Source organism: Terrapene carolina, unplaced genomic scaffold (genome assembly GCF_002925995.2).
Source record: "Terrapene carolina triunguis isolate 2854851 unplaced genomic scaffold, T_m_triunguis-2.0 Scaffold84, whole genome shotgun sequence".
NCBI classification, from domain to species: Eukaryota; Metazoa; Chordata; order Testudines; family Emydidae; genus Terrapene; species Terrapene triunguis.
The window spans coordinates 43,386,476-43,408,744 of record NW_020664435.1 but is presented as its reverse complement, the minus strand read 5'-3'; the positions used below and the strand labels follow the sequence as shown (position 1 = coordinate 43,408,744).

The following is a 22,269-nucleotide window of genomic DNA, read 5'->3' as shown; positions in this document are numbered from 1 at the left end:
GTGAGTATAGCACATGTATTTGAATATACCTTTTGTGTTGGACATGAAATTCCTTCTTATTGTGTTAAGTTATATAATTTTTGTTTGCTCAGAAAGTTATTAACATTATTAGCACATGGATTCTGCATATGTGTACTGCATGTACATTGGTCAGAAAATAAATTTTGTGCATCTAGTTGCATTTTAGATAAGAGAGTAGTTTTACTGTGTATTATACAAGTTATATTTTAAACTTTACACTAAAAAACTTGCAGATAATGTATATTACTACTAAACCCATTTCCATGAAGAATCTCTCATACTGACATTCATCAGATTCCCAGATGCTATAGCAGAAATCAAGAAAAATCTGTAAAAATTGAATACAGCTAAAAGTATCCAAAAGCAAAATCTGTCATCTTTTATCATTTTGACTTTAGTCATAACTGTTAATCCGGGGGCGGGAGGAGGGAGTCAAATCTGCCCAGTTATGACACTCTACTGTAAATCTTTCATTGAAAGCATGAATTACATTACTCTCTCCAGCTGTAATAAATAGACATAGGTCCAGAAGATGGTGTTCAGATGTACATTACATTTAGGCTGGGGTTTGGAAGTCAAATCATGGCTGGGGGTCAGGCTCAATGGTGTTGAAATCTCACTGTCTATTTTCATAAGATTTCAGGCTCAAATGATGAAAATCTCCTGAAATCTGATCTTGTACACCTTGGGCATATCTCAGCTGGAACCTTAAAAGAGGCTCTTCTAGTTTTCTTTTTTTCCCTGAAGCCAAACCAGAGGAGTGGATGTAGATCTGGGGATTCAGATTTGAACATGTGCCTCAGCTCCCAAAATTCACAGCTTTGTAGGTGGGCTGGGGAGGAGAGTGGGGTTGCATTTGAAGTAGTGTTTTGGGCCCACCTCTAATAACAATGAATCAAACAAAGTAGAATTCCTATTTGACACCAACTCTGAGGTGCTGTTCCTAGTCACAGTCCTTGTTTCCTTCTGAGTGCCGGGGCTGATCCCCATTAGTATTGCTTCTGGTAGTAGCTTCCTCAGAGAGTACAAAGGAGGATCCAGGAGGACAGCCTTTCCCCTCATAGACACCGACCAGCAGAGCTGGCCCTGTTCTGGACAAGACGTGCATGCTGCATCCTTTCTGAGGTTGATGCTGTGGCTATGCTTACCCTTTGCTCCTGGATGCATTATGCCTTTCATGAAGGGAATGCATTTGCCAATTCGCCACTCCTCAAAGTGAACTTTCTTGGGCTGGAACATTTTAGCCCTAAATATTTCAGAAGCAAATATATAATTATATACATTTTGAAATAATCTTTATGTTCAGATAATTAGTGTCACTAGGCTACTTAAAAATATATGCATCTCATTTACTTAGATTACATCGTAAAAATATATTGTTGTTTGGAAGACCGGAATCCCTAGGCATCTAACCATATGATATTTAATAGTAGCATTATTTATATTAAAGAATACTGAAAAACATTATTCAGAGTGTAAAAAAAAAAAGGCTATTTAAATATCTGAATTTATTCTGTGTCTTGAAGTAGGAAAACAACACTTGTGACCATCTGGGAACTTGTGCTCTAAGAATGTATTCCTTACTCTGGCAAATGTTAGATCTCGGGCTAATCCAGTGTAAATAAATATTCTTGTGTTTGGAGTACTCTGAGTTAATATTTAGTGCTTGCAGGACTTCTATTAGTTTGCTGTGTAAATATGAAAAATTAGCCTAGTTTAATATTTTAACTTTGGTTGTTTATTCTAATTAATCTGTTGTAGAAATGTGATGCTTTGTTTCAAACAGATTTTGTTCCAAACACATCTGATGATGAAAGGAGGTATAAAATAGGAAACCAAGCAAATGTTGGGATGTTTAATCTGAACAAGCTGTTACAAGCTCTAAAACCTGTATTGGATCGCAGACAAAAGCAGCTGTAAGTTATCCTTAAAAATATCTTCAGACTTAAAAGAACTAGAGAGATATGCTATAATGGCCATATGTGTAGGAGAAAAGGGGGCTATCTTTTTAGGAAGTTTGATTTCTAAACAGAAAGTATTTTCTGGATATGTTACAGGCCAAACAAGACTGTTTTTAAAAAAAATTAAAAAAAAAATACCAAAATGGGGTAAGAGGGAAGTTTTTCATAAATAGGTACAAGCCAGAGGAAGGTTTCACACTTGAATGTGAAGCTGAATTGTGTCTTTGGTATTACTGTTGGTCAATAGGATTTGATATTTCCTTACTTTTATAGTGCTTTCCAGATTCTGGAGGGATACTCTGAGCATTATTATACCCGGTATGTACTTCCATAACTCAGATTTTAAAGAAGCATATACTATAGAATATGTTTTTGGAACAATTTCTTTGCCTTCATAATTTCTGTTACTACTTTCAGTTTTACAGAACTATTTAGAGCAAAATTGGGTCTCCTTGGGGAGAGTGAGGATGATAACTATTTGATTGCATTTCTCCTAAAAGTGAGTTTATTATTGGTCATTCTTTTGGGGATATTTGAACTGATGTCTAATATTTTAAAAACACTGATAGAAATGTATTTAATTTCATTAGCTCATGGAAGATTCAAAGGCTGATTTTACAATGGCATTTCGGCAGCTCAGTGAGATTACTCAAGACCAGCTAAAAGAGCTCCGTATTCCTCAGGTATTAATTAATACATGATATTTTAGGAACATCTTACTGGCCTTTGAGCTCACCTAGGCAAGTATGGAATGAATAAGTGAGTAATTAAGGTTACATAGTGAAAACTGCATGCATCAAATTTTCAGTTACAGGCATAACATGGACACTCACAGAACTATATCCACACACAACTTCACTTGCATGAATGCCTGCATACATCAGATATGTCTTCTGAGCACCTTCAGCCACATTAGATGAAAGGATTGCTAAGAGAACTCCATCTCCTAACATGTTTTATTGCTTTTAAGTGTATATGTTTAAACAGCAGAAATATTAATGGGAAAAAAACTACTTTTGTTAATAAAGAGATAGCTAAAAGCAGTTCTTCATAAAGCATATATGGTATCTTCAAAGTTTACATTCTACAGCCTTTACAGATAAGGACCCCACATCTGCCAACTTTATATTTCTTCTTTGAGCAGTGTCCACGTCAGGTGAGCTCACACCCTTGCGCCTTTAATCAGATTTTTGGTGGTAGTGCCTATTTGGCCTGTGCATGTGACCTACGCTTCCTTGGGCCCCGACTTACACAAGCGTTCTGTTCCAGAACGCCTTGCGTAACTCGAATTTTGCGTAAGTCGGGAACGTATACCCGACCATTACGCGCAAAAAAAAAAAAAAAAAACTTTCTAGCTTACGGAATTTACGAAACTTTTCCCGTAAGTGCGGATTTGTGTAAGTCGGGTTTGTGTAACCTGGGGAGCGTTTGTATAGGGCTGCATGGGTGAACTGGCCCAGTTCCTTCTCAGCCTCCTGGGCCTAACACAAAGCATTAGTGTGCCTTATTTTTGAAGTTTCTGAGCCTGGTTACCCTTCTTTAGTTTATTGTTTTTTCTTTAGTTATTTTATTTACTTTTTATTTAGGGGGACTTTCTCTTGATCCCTTTCCTCTTTGGGGAGGGAAAACTTCCCATATTAAATTCCTTTGCCCTGGGGTATGTCAGGCTTTCCAGGCTTCAAGTAGTGCATCTCTTACCGGGAGGCCATTCCATTCAGTGACTGGCATTCCCGTTGTCTCTGTTGCTTGGGGGTGTCTCGTATCCCGCATAAGTGCTCCATCTGCTCAACTTTTAAGGGCAGGGCAAGAAAACATTGAGAGCTAAAACTGAGACTCTTAATGATGGAGCATTCCCTCCAACTGGCCTCAGATCCAGGTCAGGAGACCCCCTGGATGTCAGTCACTTAATTAACACAGTGCCCTGTCAACTTTGACCTGTTTACCTGAGGTAGATCCACAGAGAAGACCCATAGAAAACAAAGTCATTCTCCAAAGAAAGAGTCCACTTCAAAAAGACCTCAGTCTCCACAGAGCAAGACTTCTGCGGAGACCTTGCGTCCCACCTTGGGTATGGCTGAGGCTCCAGATGCTCTCGGAATTGATCCTGTGCCTCAGGAGCCAGGCTCAGCAGAAGAAAACATGCTTCATTGAAGCATTCCAAGGCTCAGAAAACGGTACCCGCAACTTCTTTGATAAAGTCTATATCTAAGTTGGCCACTAAGATGGCGTCAGTACCAGGAAGACACCATGCCTCTTATCCAGTCTCTGCACTCCCCAAGGCATCTTCATCAGTACCATGTATTTCAACTAGAGTGGACTTGCGAGAACAGCATATACCCTCAGTACCAACAATGGAATGGCGCCCCACTCTTCAAACCAACCCGGTATCATAGGAGTTCAGATTCTCAAGGGATCTATTTGTTTCAGAGAGGCCAGAGTCTCCCTTATTGATCAGTACCAGGAGGTTATCAGTACCAAGAAAAGCACAGTCACTGAGATGCGACCTTTCCCCAGTACCGCTTGACTCGCCAGCATCTTCAGAGAGTACCGGTGTTTCCCTTCTTGAAGAGGAGAAATTTTCCTCCAATTTGAATATTTTGATCCAGGGATTTCTATCCTGACACTTCTGATAAGAGAGTTGCATCAAAGGCCCGTGTATCCCAGACCTTGTTCAAGCACAAGTGGTTGCCACCCCTGTCAAGGCTGATTCCCCACTCTGGCACTTTGAGTGCAGAAGGTGGGGGCCTGCAAGGACTCTAAAAATTAATACTTGCCACTCCAGGCTTGTATTAAACTCCCAAGGTTGCAGCTTTTCTCTGACCTTGGATTGGTAGATGCTGCCACCACTCAAGTGCAGAACCTCTTTGAGAGACCAGGAAGGCTCACTTGGGAATTCCTTCCTGTGGGATACCCTCAAGCCCTTTCACTCCCGCTCTCCCCCCCCCCCCCCCCCCGGGGAAGAGATGAAAAAAAGAACAACCAAAAAAAGGAAATTAGCTGTTGCCACCAGCTAATTAAACAACATGTGCAAACCTCTTAAGACACAAAAATCTTAAGGTAAATTTGATTTAAAAAAGAAAGTAAGGAAAATACATCGGGGAACTCAGCTATTGCTAGACTTTTTAAAAGAGCAATTACAAGGATTAAGCACTAAGAATAGTTTTTTTTTTTGAGGTCCAGCTTAAAGGTTACAAGCAAAACAAAAGCACCGGGGTTAGCACAGCGGAATCCACAAGCCATAAAGAAATAAAGGGATAAACCTAATCGCATCTTCCTAGACATTTCCTGATCTACTTACATATCTGGGGTTTCAAATGAGTAGTTTCTAGGTATGATACTGATGATTTTTCATACCTGGCCCCAAGCTTTTTACAGCATCGCTGCTCTGTCCCCCTCTTCCCAGGAGAACAACCACAGACAGACAAAGGGAAAGTTTTTTCTCAATTTTAAAAAGTTCAAGCCTTCCCATTGGCTCTTTTGGTCAGGTGCCCACTCACTTCCTTTTACCTATGCATAACAATGAGACTTTTTAAATCTTTACAGGTAAAGCAAGTAGAGAACAGCTACTAAGAGGTATTTTATAGCTAACTGGCTGGCTGGGTGTCCATAAAAGGGAGTTACCGCCCCCCCTTCATTTATCACAACCCCCGATGCCTTTTGGTCCTTCTCAGAGGCCTACTGGGATCCATCAGCAGTTTTACCATGCCCCTAGTCTCTCTTTCAGGAAATACAGGAGAGAAGCTCCTGTACTCCAACTTTGGGGGGAGGGATAGCTCAGTGGTTTGAGCATTGGCCTGCTAAACCCAGGGTTGTGAGTTCAATCCTTGAGGGGGCCACTTAGGGATCTGGGGCAAAATCAGTACTTGGTCCTGCTAGTGAAGGCAGGGGGCTGGACTTGATGACCTTTCAAGGTCCCTTCCAGTTCTAGGAGATGGGATATCTCCATTAATTTATTTATTTATTTATTTATTTATTTATTCTCCTCCTCTCTTACCTCAGGCACCTTTGGGGGCAGGAGGCCAGGGCAGATAAAGAGGTCACTCCCCAAACAAACATTTCTTCATCTTCCCCAGGTGAAGCTGTTATACCTCCCACACTGACTGTGGCTGACGACTTTGGATACTTCTAAAAGTTAATGAAGTGCATTGCAGATTCCCTCCAGATCAGGGAGTCACAACATAAGCTCCTGGACATCCTCCAATGGACTCCCTCTACCTGAGTTGACCTGCCTACTAATGAGGCTCAGTTGGATCCTGCCAAATCCATCTGGGAGTCCCCTGCGATGATTCTGCTGAAGTGCAAATGGGCCTATAAGAAAATATTACATCCCGGCTAAGGACTCTGAATTTCTGTTCACCCATCCAACACCAAAGTCCTTGGTTGTGGAGGCAGTAAATGAACATGGCAGACAATGTTATGCGAAGGCCTCGCAATATGATAAGGACCAAAAATGCTTTAATCTATTCAGCAGAAAGATCTATTCATCCATGACTCTTCAGTTTAGGATCGCGAACTATCAAGCTCTCATGGCTAAATAAAATCACGCAAATTGTGCCAAATTCACCACCTTTATTGAGCATCTGCTGGATGATCAACATGACCAGTTTCAGGCTATTGTTAATGAGGGTCATCTGTTAGCTAGAACATCACTACAGGCCTCTTTGGATGCAGCCGATACTGCCACTCAATCCATCTCTATGGCAGTAGTCATGCAGAGGACTTCCTGACTCTAGCTGTCTGGATTCCCAAGGGAGGTCCAAATCATGGTTGAAGACCTCTCTTCGATGGCCTCAAACTGTTTGCTGAGTCCACTGATGATTCACTATGTACCCTTAAGGATTCCAGAACCACATTAAGATCCTTTGGGATTTACATGCCTACAAACAAATGAAAATTTAGTAGATCCCAAACTGCACAAAGATCCCTTCCCACTTCATTCTCAGGTTTTCAGAGACCATATCAACCACCCAGGAAAAAGTCAAGGTTCCAGAGGAAGAGATCACCTGCTCCTTCTGCACCATCATTATCATCTAAGCGTCAGTTTTGATGGACTGGTCAAGGGCCCGGAACTATCTCTCAATACCAAGCTACACATACAACATTTTACCCATCTTCCGCTCTACGGAAATTGTTTCTCCCATTTTCTTTCTGCATGGGAGAGAATCACATCAGACAAATGGATGCTAGAGGTCATAAGATCAGGATACACTATACATTTTACCTCCCTTCCCCATCCCTCTTCAGGGACCTCTCTCCTGAGCACCTCTTAAAGCAAGAAGTTAACTCACTTCTGCAAATGGGTGCAATAGCACCAGTTCCTATTCTGTACAGAGGGAAGGGGTTTTATTCCAGCTACTTTCTGGTCCCGAAAAAGAACAGACAGTGGAGACCAATTTTAGATCTAAGACTCCTAAACAACTTTTGTCAAGTCTCAAAAATTCAGGATGGTGTGACTTACGTTTATAATTCAGTGATTACAACTGGGGGATTGATTTTTAGGCTTCAACCTTCAGGATGTCTATTTTCATATCGCAATTCACGCATTTCACAAATGATTCCTGTGCTTTTCAGTAGACCAGGATTACTTTCAATATTGAGTGCTCCTGTTTGGCCTTTTGTCTGACCCAAGAGTGTTCTCAGAAGTGCTGGCAGTGGTCACAGCTTATCTTTGACATCAGGGGATAACCATTTTTCTGTGCCTTGACAAATGGCTACTCAAAGGCCAGTCTTACAGTGACGTTTTTGACACCATAAAGAGGATGAGCTCCCTGTTCCATGAGCTAGGGTTGCAGCTCAACATTGAGAAATTCAAGTTGAACCAGGTACAAAGAATAGAGTTCATAAGAGCCTCCTTGGACACTATATCAGCTAGGGCTTATCTTCCCCTCAACGGATTCTTGATGTTAGCGAATCTTGTCTAAAAGATTCAAATCAGCCCATAGATATAAAAAAGAAGCTGTTTTCAATTGCTCAAACACATGGCAGCCTGCACTTTTGTGATGCCATGTGCCAGGCTCCACCTTTGATATTTCCAGGTCTGGCTCAGGACTATTTGTACTCCAAACAAACACAGCTTGAACAAGTTAGTGTCGGTCCCTCGTCAGGTAGGAGAGTCTCTCAGTTGGTGGAGGGACACCGACAAAGTCAGTGCAGCGATTCCGTTTGTTCAGCCTTCTCCCTCTATCACTATAACGACAGATGCAGCCCTGAGGGGCTGGGGGATGCACTTGGGGACCCTCACAGTACATGGCAAATGGTCTTCCCAAGAGATACAACTACACATCAATCTCATCGAACAGAGGGCAGTCAGGAATGCATGTATCCACTTCCTCCCTTTAATCAGGAACAAATCCATAAAGAGTCTCCTGGACAACATAGCTTGCATGTTTTATGTTAACCGACAGGGAGGGGCCAGGTCCCGTTCCCTTTGTGCTGAAGCAGTAAAGCTCTGGAACTCGTGCATAGCCAATTGCATCCTTATTTCAGCAACTTATCTTCCAGGGATATAGAACCAGTTAGCAGATGACCTCAGCAGGCACTTCTCCCAGGACTACAAATGGGAGTTGGATCCTCAGATTTTTGATCAAAATTTGGACTTGGGGAGTTCAAAAATAGACCTCTTTGCCACTGTTATTAACAAGAAATGCAAATGTTTTTGCTCAAGGGGGAGATTGGGTCCTCTCTCTTTTGGAGATGCCTTCCTCATTTCATGAACAGAAGGCTTTCCATATGTGTTTCCCCCAACACCCTGATTCTGAAGGCGATCAATAAGATCAAGCACAATAAAGCCATAATAGTCTCAGCGTGGCCCAGACAAATATGGTATTCTTTCCTGATTCACCTAACCATCTGTCAGATGATCAGCCTTCCATCCATTCCTCATTTTTTCCCAGGATGCTGGCTGCACTCTTCATCCCAACCTGAGTGTATTTCGTCTCAGAACTTGGCTCCTTGATGGTTCATGGGACTACAGTTGACTTGTTCTAAGGAGGTATGTAGCGGGGTGGACACCCGCTCCTGCCCTGAAGGGTAAAAGCAGCCCTGGAAAGGGCTTCAGCTCTAAAAGCTGGGCTGATTGGGGAAGCAGCCGCAGCTGGGCCACGCCCCAATCAGGCCTCAGCTGGCCCTATATAAGAGGCTGGGAGCCAGGAGCTCAACAGTCTCTCTCTGCCTTCAGAGAGAGAAGGGCCTGGCTGCTGGGAAGCTCAGGGTGCCTAGAGTGAGGCAGGGCTGGGGAAAGGCCAGAGGGACTGGGGAGCTCCAGGACGGCAACTCCCCAGGCTGCAGGGCCTTGTCCAAGGCCCCAGAGAGGCATTGGGTTCCAGAGAGGGGCAGCAGGTCCAGACCCAACCTTGCCAGTGATGAGTAGGCTGATACTGCAGTCTGCCCCAGGGCGTGGAGCTAGATGATGACTGGCAGTAGCCTTATACTAAGGCGAGGTGGGAATAGTGGGTGGGGGTTCCCTGGGGAGGGGAGACCCTAAGACTGAGGGGTTACTGCCAGGGGACAGCACCCCAGGTAAAAGGGCACCGGGGTCCAAGGCGGGACACGGGGGCCAGAGGACAGGTGGACCACCGGCCTGCAGAGGGCGCTCCAGGACGCTGAAAGAGCTAATTCCTGGAGACCAGCAGGAGGCGCCGCAGGGGTGAGTCCGCTCCTCTACAAGGTACAAGTATTATTGGACAGCAGAAAAGATTCCATGAGATATGCTTACCTCCACAAATGGAAAAGATTCAGCCTGTGGTGTGTCCAGAGAAGTTTTCCATCTGTTCATTCTTACCTCTTGATGATCCTTGATTACCTCATAGAACTAAAAAAACAGGATTGTCTTTCAGCTCTGTCAAGGTCTGCTTGGAGGCTATAGCAGCCTTCCATTCAGCAGTTGAAGGATTCTTAGTCTTCACCCATCCTACAACTGTAAGATTTCTGTGAGGACTGGGAAACCTTTTCCCCCAAGTTAAGGAACTCATTCCTATCTGGGATTTGAATTTAGTACTTAGATGCCTTATGCTTTGAGCCAAACCTCTTTCCTCATTAATTTATCTTGGAAGACAGCCTTTTTGGTGGCAATCACCTCTGCTCGCAGAATTGGAGAAGTAGGGGGCTCTAATGGCAGATCCTCTATTTACAGTATTTTTCAAGGACAAGGTTTCGTTATGTCCACACCCGCATTTTGTACCCAAGATATCATCTGAATTTCACATCAACCAGATTATGCACCTTCCGTTCCCCCCCCCCCCAAGCCTCATCGGTCCAAAGAGGCCATTTTACATGCTTTAGACATTAGGAGGGCGGTAGCCTTTTATTTGGAAAGAACCAAGTCATTTGGGAAGTAACCCAAACTGTTTGTGACTATTGTGGATAGATCCGAAGATTCAGCAATTTCCACCCACAGACACTCCAGGTGGATTTCTGATTGTATCATATTGTGCTATAAATCTTTAGCTATACAGTCTCCTTCTAGGGTGTTGTCCCATTCCATGAGATCTCTGTCTGCTTCTATGGCATTATTCAAGAATGTTCCTATTCTGGAAATGTATAAAACTGCCACTTGGTCTTCTGTACATACTTTTCCTAAGCATTATGCACTGGTCCAGTTTTCTAGATTAGATGCTGCAATTGGAAATGCTGTGGTGTCTTCAATCTTGGACTTGGCACAAAAGTCTCCCTCTCTAGCTGGGGTTACTGCTGGTAGTCACTGGAAGTGGAGCACCTATAGGGACACTACTCAAAGAAGAAGAGGTTACTCACCTTATGCAATAACTGGAGTTCTGTGAGATGTGTCCCCCTATGGGTGCTCCACTACTCGCCCTCCTTCCCCTCTGCTTTGGAGTTTCCTCTGGGGACTTTATGGTACATAAGGAACTAAGGGCAGTTTGCCTGCACAGCCCTATATAGCCTTGCAGTGAGGCATGAGGAAGCTTAAGGCACATATGTGGGCTGAATAGGCACTACTACGAAAAATCTCCAATTAAAGGTGCAAGGGGCATTAGCACACCTGAAGTGGAGCACCCATAGGGATACACATCTCAAAGAATCCAGTTACTGCTCAAGATGAGTAACCTCTCCGTGTAAGTAATCCCATATCAGTGTAGTGGGAATAGTCTCATGCATGAAGTAAAAAAAAAATTTACTGGATTGAGGTCTAAATTTTCAAAAGTAACTAAGTTGTGTATGCAAAATATGGTCCCAATCCTTAAACGTTTTGAGTGCTTCCTGTGAGCTTCATTGGGAGTTGAGCACATCAGTGCAAACAGGTAATTATGCATGCAAAACACATAGTTTCCTGTGCAAAATGGATTACTGCATGTTCATTTAGCCATTTACATTATGCAGTTATCTGCTACGACACACATATATTGTGTACATGCAGCATAGGCACCTAATTTTGCAAATGTGATAAAGGGAGTATTTGGATTCTATAATGCATAGACTATATGTGATGGGACTGTCACCTGATGTGCTGGAATTACCTCTGAGCCCATTTTCCACTGCCAGCTTGGGACTCCAGAACCCTGCCTTGTTAAGCCAGACACGCTAGTTTGCTGCAACACAGACCCAGGTCTGGTCCACACCCCCACAGTTGCAGACTTTAACCAAAAACTGCTTAGCAAGTCACCTATTTCCAGCACCCAAACACCTTGTTCCCAATGGGATCCAAACCCCAAATAAATCCGTTTTACTCTGTATAAAGCTTATACAGGGTAGACTCATAAATTGTTTGCTCTCTATAACACCGATAGAGAGAGAGATGCACAGCTGTTTGCTCCCCCAGCTATTAATTACTTAGTCTGGGTTAATTAATAAACAAAAGTGATTTTATTAAGTATAAAAATAGGATTTAAGTGGTTTCAAGTAATAACAGCCAGACCAAAGTAAGTTACCAAACAAAATAAAACAAAACACGCAAGTCTAAGCCTAATACATTTAAGAAACTGAATACAGGTAAATCTCACCCTCAGAGATGTTCCAGTAAGCTTCTTTCACAGACTAGACTCCTTCTTAGTCTGGGCTCAATCCTTTCCCCTGGTACAGTTCTTGTTAGTTCCAGCTCAGGTGGTAACTAGAGGTTTTCTCATGACTACAGCCCCCTTTGTTCTATTCCACCTCCTTTTATATCTTTGCCACAGGCAGGAATTCTTTGTCTCTCTCTGGGTTCCCACCTTTCCTTCTAAATGGAAAAGCACCAAGTTTAAGATGGATTTCAGTATCATGTGACATGTTCGCATGTCCTGTGAGACTTCATTACTCACTGGCTGGAAGGCTTCATTACTCACGCATGCAGGGAGGCTTACAAGTAAACAGAGCCATTTACAACCAATTTTCTTGGTTAATGGGAGCCATCAAGATTCCAAGCCCCATTAATGGCCCACACTTTGCATAGTTACAATAGGACTTCAGAGTAATACTTCATATTTCTAGCTTCAGATACAAGAATGATACATTCATACAACTAGGATGAACACACTCAGTAGATTATAAGCTTTGTAATAATACCTTACAAGATACCTTTTGCATAAAGCATATTCCAGTTACATTATATTTACACTCGTAAGCATATTTCCATAAAACATATGGAGTGCAACGTCATACTATAGTTGGGGAAATTAGCATTTCTTGCACTCTGTCTCAGGGTTGGAAGTCAACAAAATAGATCAGATACTCAGGTAGCATAAACTGGCATAGCTTTGTTGTCTTCTCTGGAGCTGCACTGATTTACATCAGCTAAGAATCAGACTTAATATTTTTTTCTTTTAAAAAAATGTAAAGTCAAATAAAAATCCCCATAAGATTTACAATAGTCAAAATAGTAATTTGAGGTAATATATAATATTGACAAGGTTTCTGCTAGTTTTGGAGGTAGCTATGGGTTTCATAGAAATCAGTCTAATATAATTAAATTTCATTTTAGTTTAATTAGATTAATTAATGTTTGTACAGAACTTTGAATATGTAACACACCAGAGAGAGCTAAGTATTCTCAAGTATTAAATTAATGTTGAAGTGATGGAAACAAGGTAGGTTGTTTTAAGTTAAGTATTGTTTACACAAAACCTGCTTTTCATAGTGAGGAGGAGAATGGAGTTTGTGAATCAATTGTTGCTTTAGAGTTGCCTGTTCTATTTTAGGCCTTTCACCATCTGTTTCCATGGCAGCAAAGCATTCAGGAATCTGGTATATTTCAAAGACAAAATACAGGAAATTCCATTTTCACAACAGCAGTAACAGACTTAAAAATCCAAAAGGCTTTGAAATATTTAGTGTGTTTAACCCCAACCCAGCTCCACAAACTGGTAATAAACAAAACTCTAGTCTAGATCCACAAATTAGCACCTACTTTAACCTAACATGGGCCCACCAATAGGTACTAAGCCTGGACCCTACTTTGGGACCATTGGCCCACCCCAATCCAATCTTGTTCCCACTTGCCTGCATCAACCTTAACCCTAGCCAAGGCCCACTGGGTTTTACCTAACCCTGACTTCAATGTAGCAGGCTGCACCCAGCCTGGAGCTACTAGCCAGTCTTCACTCTGAGCCTAGCCCTGGTGCTGGCACCAAACCTAATGTTAGGTAGGGCTTATCAGGTCACACTCAGATTTAGCCTTAACGTGTCCACTGAGCCATCCCCAGCGTGGCCCCCCAGATGACCTCAATCTCTGTTTTTATTTAGGCCATCTAGCTGGCCCCGAGACCTAATGCTAACTGGCCCATGGACCATCGCCAGCCCTAATTTGAACCTGGGCCCACCATGGCCCCATCCCTCATCTGGTCCCTCTCCAATCCCAACGTGGGCCTAGGACTAGCCCTGATCACAAATTAAGAACATGGGAACACATCTTTGTCCCTGTCCCCTGCCCAGCCCATAGTCCCATCCCATCCCACAGATAACTCAAATGAGCCTAACCTCCAGGGCTAAATAGCAAAATAAAACAGGTAAAAACAATCTAGCAACTGTAAGATGAGGTAGAAAAATATACAGATTGCATTTAATGCTGTCCTCAACAGTGGAGGATTAACTGAGGTGTTGACTGTGTGGAGGACGCTTAGCAAGTAATAATTTAATAAACAGTATAGACTCCCCAAAGGGGACTCATGGAAATCTGGAAGGAAACACACATCTTTTTACAAAGGATTACTATGGCTATTTTCTTTGTGGGGAGCACATTTCATCCTGTCCAGAAAACTCATAGACCCTCTTTATCTTTTGACCTTTTTGCTTCTCTTCTGAATCCAGCTCAGGACAGGCTAGCAGATATACAAATGCATCCTTGTGGGAGGCAAAATGCTCTTGTGCATAAAGCTGAGTGTGAAAATCAGGAGATATGGATTCTGTTCCCAGCTATGTCACAGACATTTAGATGATCTTAGCCAAAGTCTCTGCTTTTCAGTTTCTTCATCTGTAAAATGAGGATACCTGCCTCAGTGGGTTGCTCTGAGGTTTGATTTGTTAATATTTGAAAAGCTCTTTGACAGCCTCAGATGGCAAATGCTGTAGATGTGCAAAGTACTACTATTTTGGAGAGACTCATGTATACCAAAGGGATGACTGAGAAGAAAAGTGTATATACGTAAGAGCAAGAATAGCTTTGTAAGAGACAAAACCTCTCCCTGGCTCTTAGCCGATGGAATCCTCCCAAACATGCAGTGGAGTTGCTCCTGAGGCTACAGTAGCAGCTGTGGGCTGCAGTTGTGTTCTTGGTTACTGCATCTCCTCTTCTGTGAGGAGCCAGGCTGGTGAATCAGTTTAGCTGTGTCTGTCTCTCTGAGGTACTTATATGCCCCCCATTACCATAGTGTCTGAGCGTCTCACAATCTTTAATATGTTTATCCTCACACCCCCTACTTGTAAGGTAGGGAAGTGCTATAATCCCCATTTAACTGAGGGACAGAGAGATTAAATGTCTTGCTCAAGGTGACCTAGGAAATCTGTGACAGTAAATCCTAGGCCAACACCTTAATGCTGGATGATCATTCCTTTCCTTGTGTAGTAATCACACCCCTTCACCAGGCCGAGGGCCTTCTGCAGCCCTTATTTGGGCTGTTGCTGTTTGATTAGCTGAACAAACTGTTTCAAGCATGTCAATTTAGGCTTTTCTAGGAGAAAGTGTTCTGTTCAAGGTAGAAAATAAGTTAACCCAGTAATTCTGATCCCCCAAACCTTGTTTGAAATACCAGATGTAATTTTATGCTGTTTAAAAGATTCATATGCATGCAAAACAGTTTTATCTATGCAAGAATGCTTTGCCAGTGGCAAGGTATGTTCTTACAAATCAGTAGACCACTCGCATATCTCCCTCCAGATGCACATATAATCACATGCCAAAACCCAGCAGGAATATTGCAAGAACAGCAACTTAACACCATTGTATCCTCAGCTAGGAGTATCTCTTTTCTCCCGCTAAAGCCATTTATCCTCATATCCACACATAGGAATACTGGATTTCCACATTCTCCTCCTATCCACAAGCTGGTTGCTCAAGCCAGTCCTTCTACCCAGTTACTTTCCCTGACTCCCTTGTTTTTCTTTCTTTTCACGTCCCTTTCTTTGTTTCACTCTTCGTTTCCTTCTCTCGTGTACTGTGGTGTATCTCTTTATGCATATCTGTGCCTGTTTCCTCTTAGACTTCTTCTGTAATATTTATCCATTTTTGCTGGCTTTTTTTGTCCCACACAGACAATGCAAAGCAACTGTAAACACAGTTTAACCAGCTTGTGAAACCTGATTTGTGGCTGCCCTGAGTCTGCTTTCTCATCTTGCTCCTTTATCAGACTTCTTTCTCCTCCCTTTCCTTCCCTGTTTCCTCTCTTATTTTCTTTGTCTACCACCTCTTTTCCCATTCATTTTCCTTCCCTCTCACAAATATTTTTAAATAGCTGTGTATTTTCTGTAAAAGAAGTGATTTATAATGGGGCCTCACTTGAGGCACACAAAGCTCAGACACAGGTAGCACAGATATCCTTGTAGCATCTCTCTGGGTTAGCATGAAACACAAAGCAAGCACACCAAAGAAAAGTTAAGTGCCAAGCACTGTGGCTTCTTCCTGCCCTGCTTATGTCCTAGAATTTTTTACAAGCAATGAACAAAGTGAACAGATTTATAAGTAACAACCTGCAGTGTACCTATCATTAACGGTATTTTTTCATTTAGGAATTCTGGGCTCTGCAGGACCTTGCTGAACACAAGTTCTTTTCAGACTGGGTTACTATATACCTCTTGAGATTAGGACGGTAAGATAAATACAGTTTCAAATTAAAAATAACAAGAGTATGTTTGCCAGTGGAATTTAGGTGGGGTAAACTTAATCTTATCCTGGTCTGGGTCAGATATTGCATGGTCTTTAGCCAATTCTATATATTGCTCCTGGGCATACTTTTACATGCGATTTTTCCCTATGTGCATGGGGATCTCACTAGCTGCCATGATAATTGCATGGCTGGAATGTATATTTATTCTATCTAATTACAATCTGGTCTATTCTGAAACACAACTTTGTAAAAATGACGTTATGGAGTTCAGCATTGAAGTGTCCTTCAGTGACCCCATAGCATATTTACTCACTTTACAATTATGGTTGTTTTTTAAACTGACAACCCAGCAAACTCAGTCTGGGATTTGAAAGTCAAGCTGTGTTCTCTCACTAGTAATCTATATGCTTCTGGTCAGGTGCTCTTCTCATATACACTTCTGCAACCCTGTTGCCTTGGACTTAGGGGACTGCACAGATGTGACTCAATGTGTAATTGAAAGACAGTGGATTGCATAGGTGTCTGCTTCACAGTTGGAACCAGCTAAAATTCTGTTGTTTCATAAGCCAAAAAGGAACCCTGTTTGCTCTTACATAGTTGTGTTGACTCTGCAGGGCTGATAGTGGTAAAACATGAGAAATCAAACATTTTTAAACTCACGACAATTCTCATTCTCTTTAAAGATACAATTCTCAGGGAGCAAATGTACATGAGGAGCAAATCTGCTGAGAAAGAAAATGCCATTTTCACATAGTCACTTTTCAGAGTGTAATTGCACTTAGGGGGTTAATCCTGCTTCCATTGAAAACAATGGCAAAACTCCTATTAACTTCAATGGAAGGAGAACAAAATATTTTAAAAAGTAAGTAAACCCCACAAATGCATGGCAAAATTATGTGCCTAATTTGCACATACATTTGTCAGAGCTGCAGCTACAAATCTGAGATATTGGTAAATGTCCAGTAAGATTTGTAATTTGGCATTTGTGCCAGTGAATAAGTATTTGCCATTTGCATTTGATCATATGCAGTTTAGGAAATTAGGTCAATAGTGTCAAATGGAATGCATTTAGAATATATTCAGTACAGGAATGAAACTCAGCCACTTTGTACTGGATGCATTATCTTCTGAGAAACCTTGAGGGAGTATATGTACTAAACAAATGTAGAATGAATACTTTTTGAATGATGTCTTGGGAAAATGTTAGGAGAGGGATAAAAGGGAAAGTAGATATGCCAGTTAGGTTTGTTTAATTCTTGCTGTTCAACTAATGGAATTATTGATTTTTTTTCTATTTACAGTAGGATAGGAAACTATAATGAAAGGGAAAAGAGGGAAATGTGGTATCAACAAGAGAAGTTAAAGTGCACAAAATTCATGTAATATTTTTTTTTGGTTTTCCACATATAGTAACATGGGTGATTCAGACAGTACAAGAAGAAAAAGAATGACAGGTAGGTAAATCAATTGAAGAATTTAGAACTTTTCAGGCAATTGGAAATCGTTAGGTAACAGTTTATTCACAGAAGTATGCTATCCATGCACTAGGTATTCAATTAAATAATTACTGTGGTTGTGACATGTCAGTGGTCTGAAGAAAGTATCAAAATTGTCTACTGGGAATAGAAATATGTACATTTGCTTTCCTGCAGGTTATACAGAGCCTGAGTCTGTGACTGTTAGGGTACTGTGCCAGGTACAGCTTTTTTTGTCTGAGGAGAGAGAATGGGTAATTGTATTTCATGGCAATTGTATTTGTTTCATTTTCCAAACAAAATCCCCAAACAACTCAAAAGCACTATCACACTTGTACGTGGTGCCTCGCTGCACAAAACATGGTTCTTCAAGGCTATCAACCCCTTCCTTTCAGGAGCACTAAAAAGTACCATATTTTTATGAAGAAAAGGAAACAAGGATCAGATTTTGGTCTTAATTACACTGCTGCACATTTGGAGTAATTCTGTTAAACTTCAATAGAATTACTTCAGATTTATACCAGTGTAATTGAGATCAGAATCTGGCTAAATGTATCCTGACAGAACTGTATATACATACTTCAATTGAACAAATGGTCATGAAGTTCATGGCTTAAAATGAAGCTTTATTCCTTCAGCAGTTACTGTTTTCACTCCTTCTGGGCTGCGTTTACATTAATTAAATTAAAATGATCCCCACATCCTCTTCAGACTTTTTCCTTGTGTAAATTATCACAGTTTCAGTTACTTTAATTTAAAGTATCTCTTCATAATTACTTAGAATGTGAACAACTAATCTCCTCCTGTTGCTGTGGCAGTTTAATCTAGGTGAAAGATATTCATGAACAAACATTATTAATTGATGTTTCTAATCTTTCAAAGGTCAAGATACATCACATTGTTCTGCATTTCATTATTTGATTAAAGCCAAATATACTTCTCTATGAATGCTTATCTAAAACTTGTGAAGTACAAGTTACTTTTCTGCACCGTTTTTTCTGTTGAGCAGGTATTAAAATGCAGTACCAAACCTGTTGCCATTTTCATACAAAAAAGCTTTGAACATGTTGAAACAAAAAACATTCTGTTTTTATCCCTTTCCCCCAACAGTCTCCATAAAATAAAGTAGAAATTAGAAATGCTCATAGCTGGCTTTTGGGACCATGGATGTGGAATCCACACTTCCTCTGGTTTTTACACTCCCTGAAAGCCAAGACTAATTTAAGTTTTCATTTAAAAATCTGGTGTCTCTAACCCTTTCCATTGTGGGGTCAGCCTTCTGAATATAAATTGACTGGTAGGATTGAAAGTTTACCACTGATTGAGACAATGGACTGAAATCGCTTCTGCTGGTTCAGAGAGAGGACTAAATTGCACATTTCTGCACCAGCAAGGAATTTGAACAGTCCTCTGGGTGGAATTCAACCCTGGCAGGTAGAAGCAAATGCAGCCTAAGAGAATCTAGCCTGATATCTGAGATATCAAATAATGAACTATACTTTGATTCTGATAGCTAGATTCAGTGCTTCTGTCACCCCGGATTTAGAATAATTCTATTACTAACACATACACATATTGGAGAGGTAAACTGGCACCTAAAAATATAACTCAACAAGTAAATCTACATAAGAGCATTATAAGTGGGATTTACAATATCTGTATGAAATCTTAACTCTTAAGGAAAATAGTATTTCTTTCAGAAATATCAGTACTTTTACTACTACTGCTACTATAGCCCCTTTTATATAAGGATCTCAAATCATTTTACAAGTACATTAATAATCATCAAGCTTCACTTGTGAGATAGGGTAAATGTTATTAGTTATTATAATTGTGATTATCCACATCACATGGGGGAAACTGAGGCACATAATTTAAATGACTAGCTCAAAGCTCCAGAATGAATCAATGGGTGGAGTTGATAATTGACCCCAGAAATCCTAGCTCGCAGCTCCTGATAATCACTAGACCACACTCATCACTCTTTCTCACTAGATTTGCATTTAACGTTATTATAACTACAATACCGTTTTATATCAAAAGATCAATTTCTGTTGTGTACATAATATTGAAATCTCATTTACGCATTGTTTAAAGATGACATCGCAATACTGACAAAACTATTATTTCCTAATCAACATGCAGTTATTAAAATCGTATAATCATTTCTTATCTTAGCATAGTTTTATACTGCTGCTTGTCATCATATATTACTCCTGGGGGAATTGTGCGCCAAAAATTAAAAATTCTGCACGTACTTTAAAATTCTGCAAAATTATACATATTTTATTTGTAAAAATAACACAATATAATCAGACCAGTTTCAATTATTTCGGTAATTTATTTCAAAATATCTGTCAGGAAGTATGTCTGTAACAATAGAGACAAAAAAAAAAAGATTCAGGAAATGTGTTTTTGATAAATAGATTCCTTACTAGGCATATTAATACAGAACTTTGAGTAATGCATTTAAACTACAATACAGAAACGCATTTCCTGCACTCCTCAGAAGCAGTGCAAAGGCTTGAGGGCTTGGAGGAGCTGAGGGAGAGGAAAGGAGCCTGGGCGTGAACCCGGAGGGTTGTTGGGTGTGGGTGAGAGAAGTATGGAAAAGGTTTTTTTTGGGTGGGGGAGGAATTGTTAGGCAACTGGGGAGCTTCCCCCATGCAGACCCTGGCTGACCCCTAGCTTCTGCTATTCAGTCAGGTACATCTGCCCCTGTCCCTGTGTGTCCCTGCACCCCGTATCCCTTTGTGTCTCTACACTCCCCTACCCCCTGCCACATGTGTCCTGCAGCGTCCCTCACCCATCCCCATATGGCCCTGCAGCCCTATACCCCCTGTCCCCTTGTGGCTGTGCAGCCCACCTTCCATTCAGCCCTTGGCTCAACATTGTCACTCCACTAGCTCCTGAGTTGCTCCCCTCCCCCCCACTAGCCCTTCTAAATCCCAGTCTGTGACTGCCTAGCAGCTCTGTGTGCCCCACTCTGTCTGTCCGGAGCCTCCTCACCTGGCCCTGCTGTGGGGAATGCAGCCTCTCCGGCTGTCTGCTTTCTCTTCTGGCGCCACAGCAACCCCTGGTGAATGAAAAGTGTAACTGCAGCACCTCTTCACCGGAATCTAGATTCTGCAGAGAAAAAAATGAGCAGGGGGGACATGAATTCTGCACATGCGCAGTGGCGCAGAATTCCCCCAGGAGTAATATATCTGAGCACCATCTGTGTAAAATCATTAGCAATACCAAAATCTGTAGTGGACTTCATGGAGTCTTTATCACTTTTTCCTTTTCAAGGTAAAATCTCTACTAGGGGTAGGGTTTGTGGTTCTGATTGTTTAAACTTTATTAACTTACCTTTTTTTCGTAGAAGAGGGTGGTTCAGTGTTGTGAATGTCATATTGTGGAAAGACCTTTTCAAAGAGGAAGGTTTTGCAGCATTTCCTAAAGACAATCAGACTCTGGATTTGCCTAATCTCCTCTGAATCTCTATTCAGTAGCCATATCTCCTCAACTCTTATGCACTGTGTCCTGGCCTTTGTGATCTACCTTGTTCCAGAGCAGTGCCACTGTCGCATCAGTTATTATAATAGGTCAAAATTCAGTCTTTAATAGATCAGGCCCCAGCTACATTAACTGCTTTGAGGATTAGGACCAAAGCACTAAACTGATATCAGAAACTGTTTGGGAGCCAGTGGAGGGATTTGATCATAGTCCTGATGTACTCATGATGGCCTACCCTGTGGAGTAGTTGTGCAGCTGTATTATGTATCAGCTGGAGCTTATGCATTGTTTCCACATTCTGCTTCAGATACGGTAAATTACAGTAATCCATCCTGAAGGAGACAAGTGCATGGATCACTGTGGCCAAGTCCTTATCCTCAAGGAAAGAGCCACATTTCATTGCAAGCTGGAAGTAAAAGAAGGTAGTTTTAGATACTGATGCTATCAGGTCATCCACGCTTAGTGAAAAGTCAAACTGAATCCTGAGGCTTGACACTAATTTGGTAAATGGGGGTAGTATGCTATGAGTGGAAGGTGGAAACAGTGTCTTGGCTAGCATTCAAAGCATTTTCCTTCTCCAACTAGGATCACATTGGTCTTGCCTTGGTTCAGCTTGAGCCAGCTGCTCTTCACCCAAGAGCTGATGACTTGCTGGCATTGTGTTATCATAATAGTGGTGGTGATTGCATCAGATGAGAATGAGCTATATAGTTCACAGCTGAGCCCATGACACCTCACTATCTCCGCCGGTTGTCTGGAAGATATTGAAAAGAAGAAGGAATAGTATGGATCCCTGCAGGAAGGGAGGTGAGGGTCTTTGGAGAGGAGCAGTTAATCATCACCACTCTTGGAGTTCTGCTGGAGAGGAATGATTGGCGTCACTGTAGTGCTTGAGTATCAGGGGGTAGCCGTGTTAGTCTGTATCTACAAAAACAAGAAAGGAGTCTGGTGGCACAGATTTATTTGGGCATAAGCTTTCGTGGGTAAAAACCTCACTTCTTCAGATGCATAGAGACATGCATCTATGCATCTGAAGAAGTGAGGTTTTTACCCACGAAAGCTTAT

The 22,269-nt window shown here is 41.5% G+C and overlaps 1 protein-coding gene across 1 annotated transcript in view; it reads left to right on the top strand.

Moving 5' to 3' along the window:
* Positions 1–22,269, top strand: part of LOC112112681 (protein adenylyltransferase SelO-like) — a 54,238-nt gene that overhangs the window by 21,004 nt on the left and 10,965 nt on the right. The window contains 6 exon segments of the mRNA XM_024208685.3: positions 1,808–1,937; positions 2,256–2,300; positions 2,400–2,481; positions 2,573–2,665; positions 16,134–16,213; positions 17,642–17,685. Coding sequence (XP_024064453.2) covers positions 1,808–1,937; positions 2,256–2,300; positions 2,400–2,481; positions 2,573–2,665; positions 16,134–16,213; positions 17,642–17,685 — 474 coding nt within the window.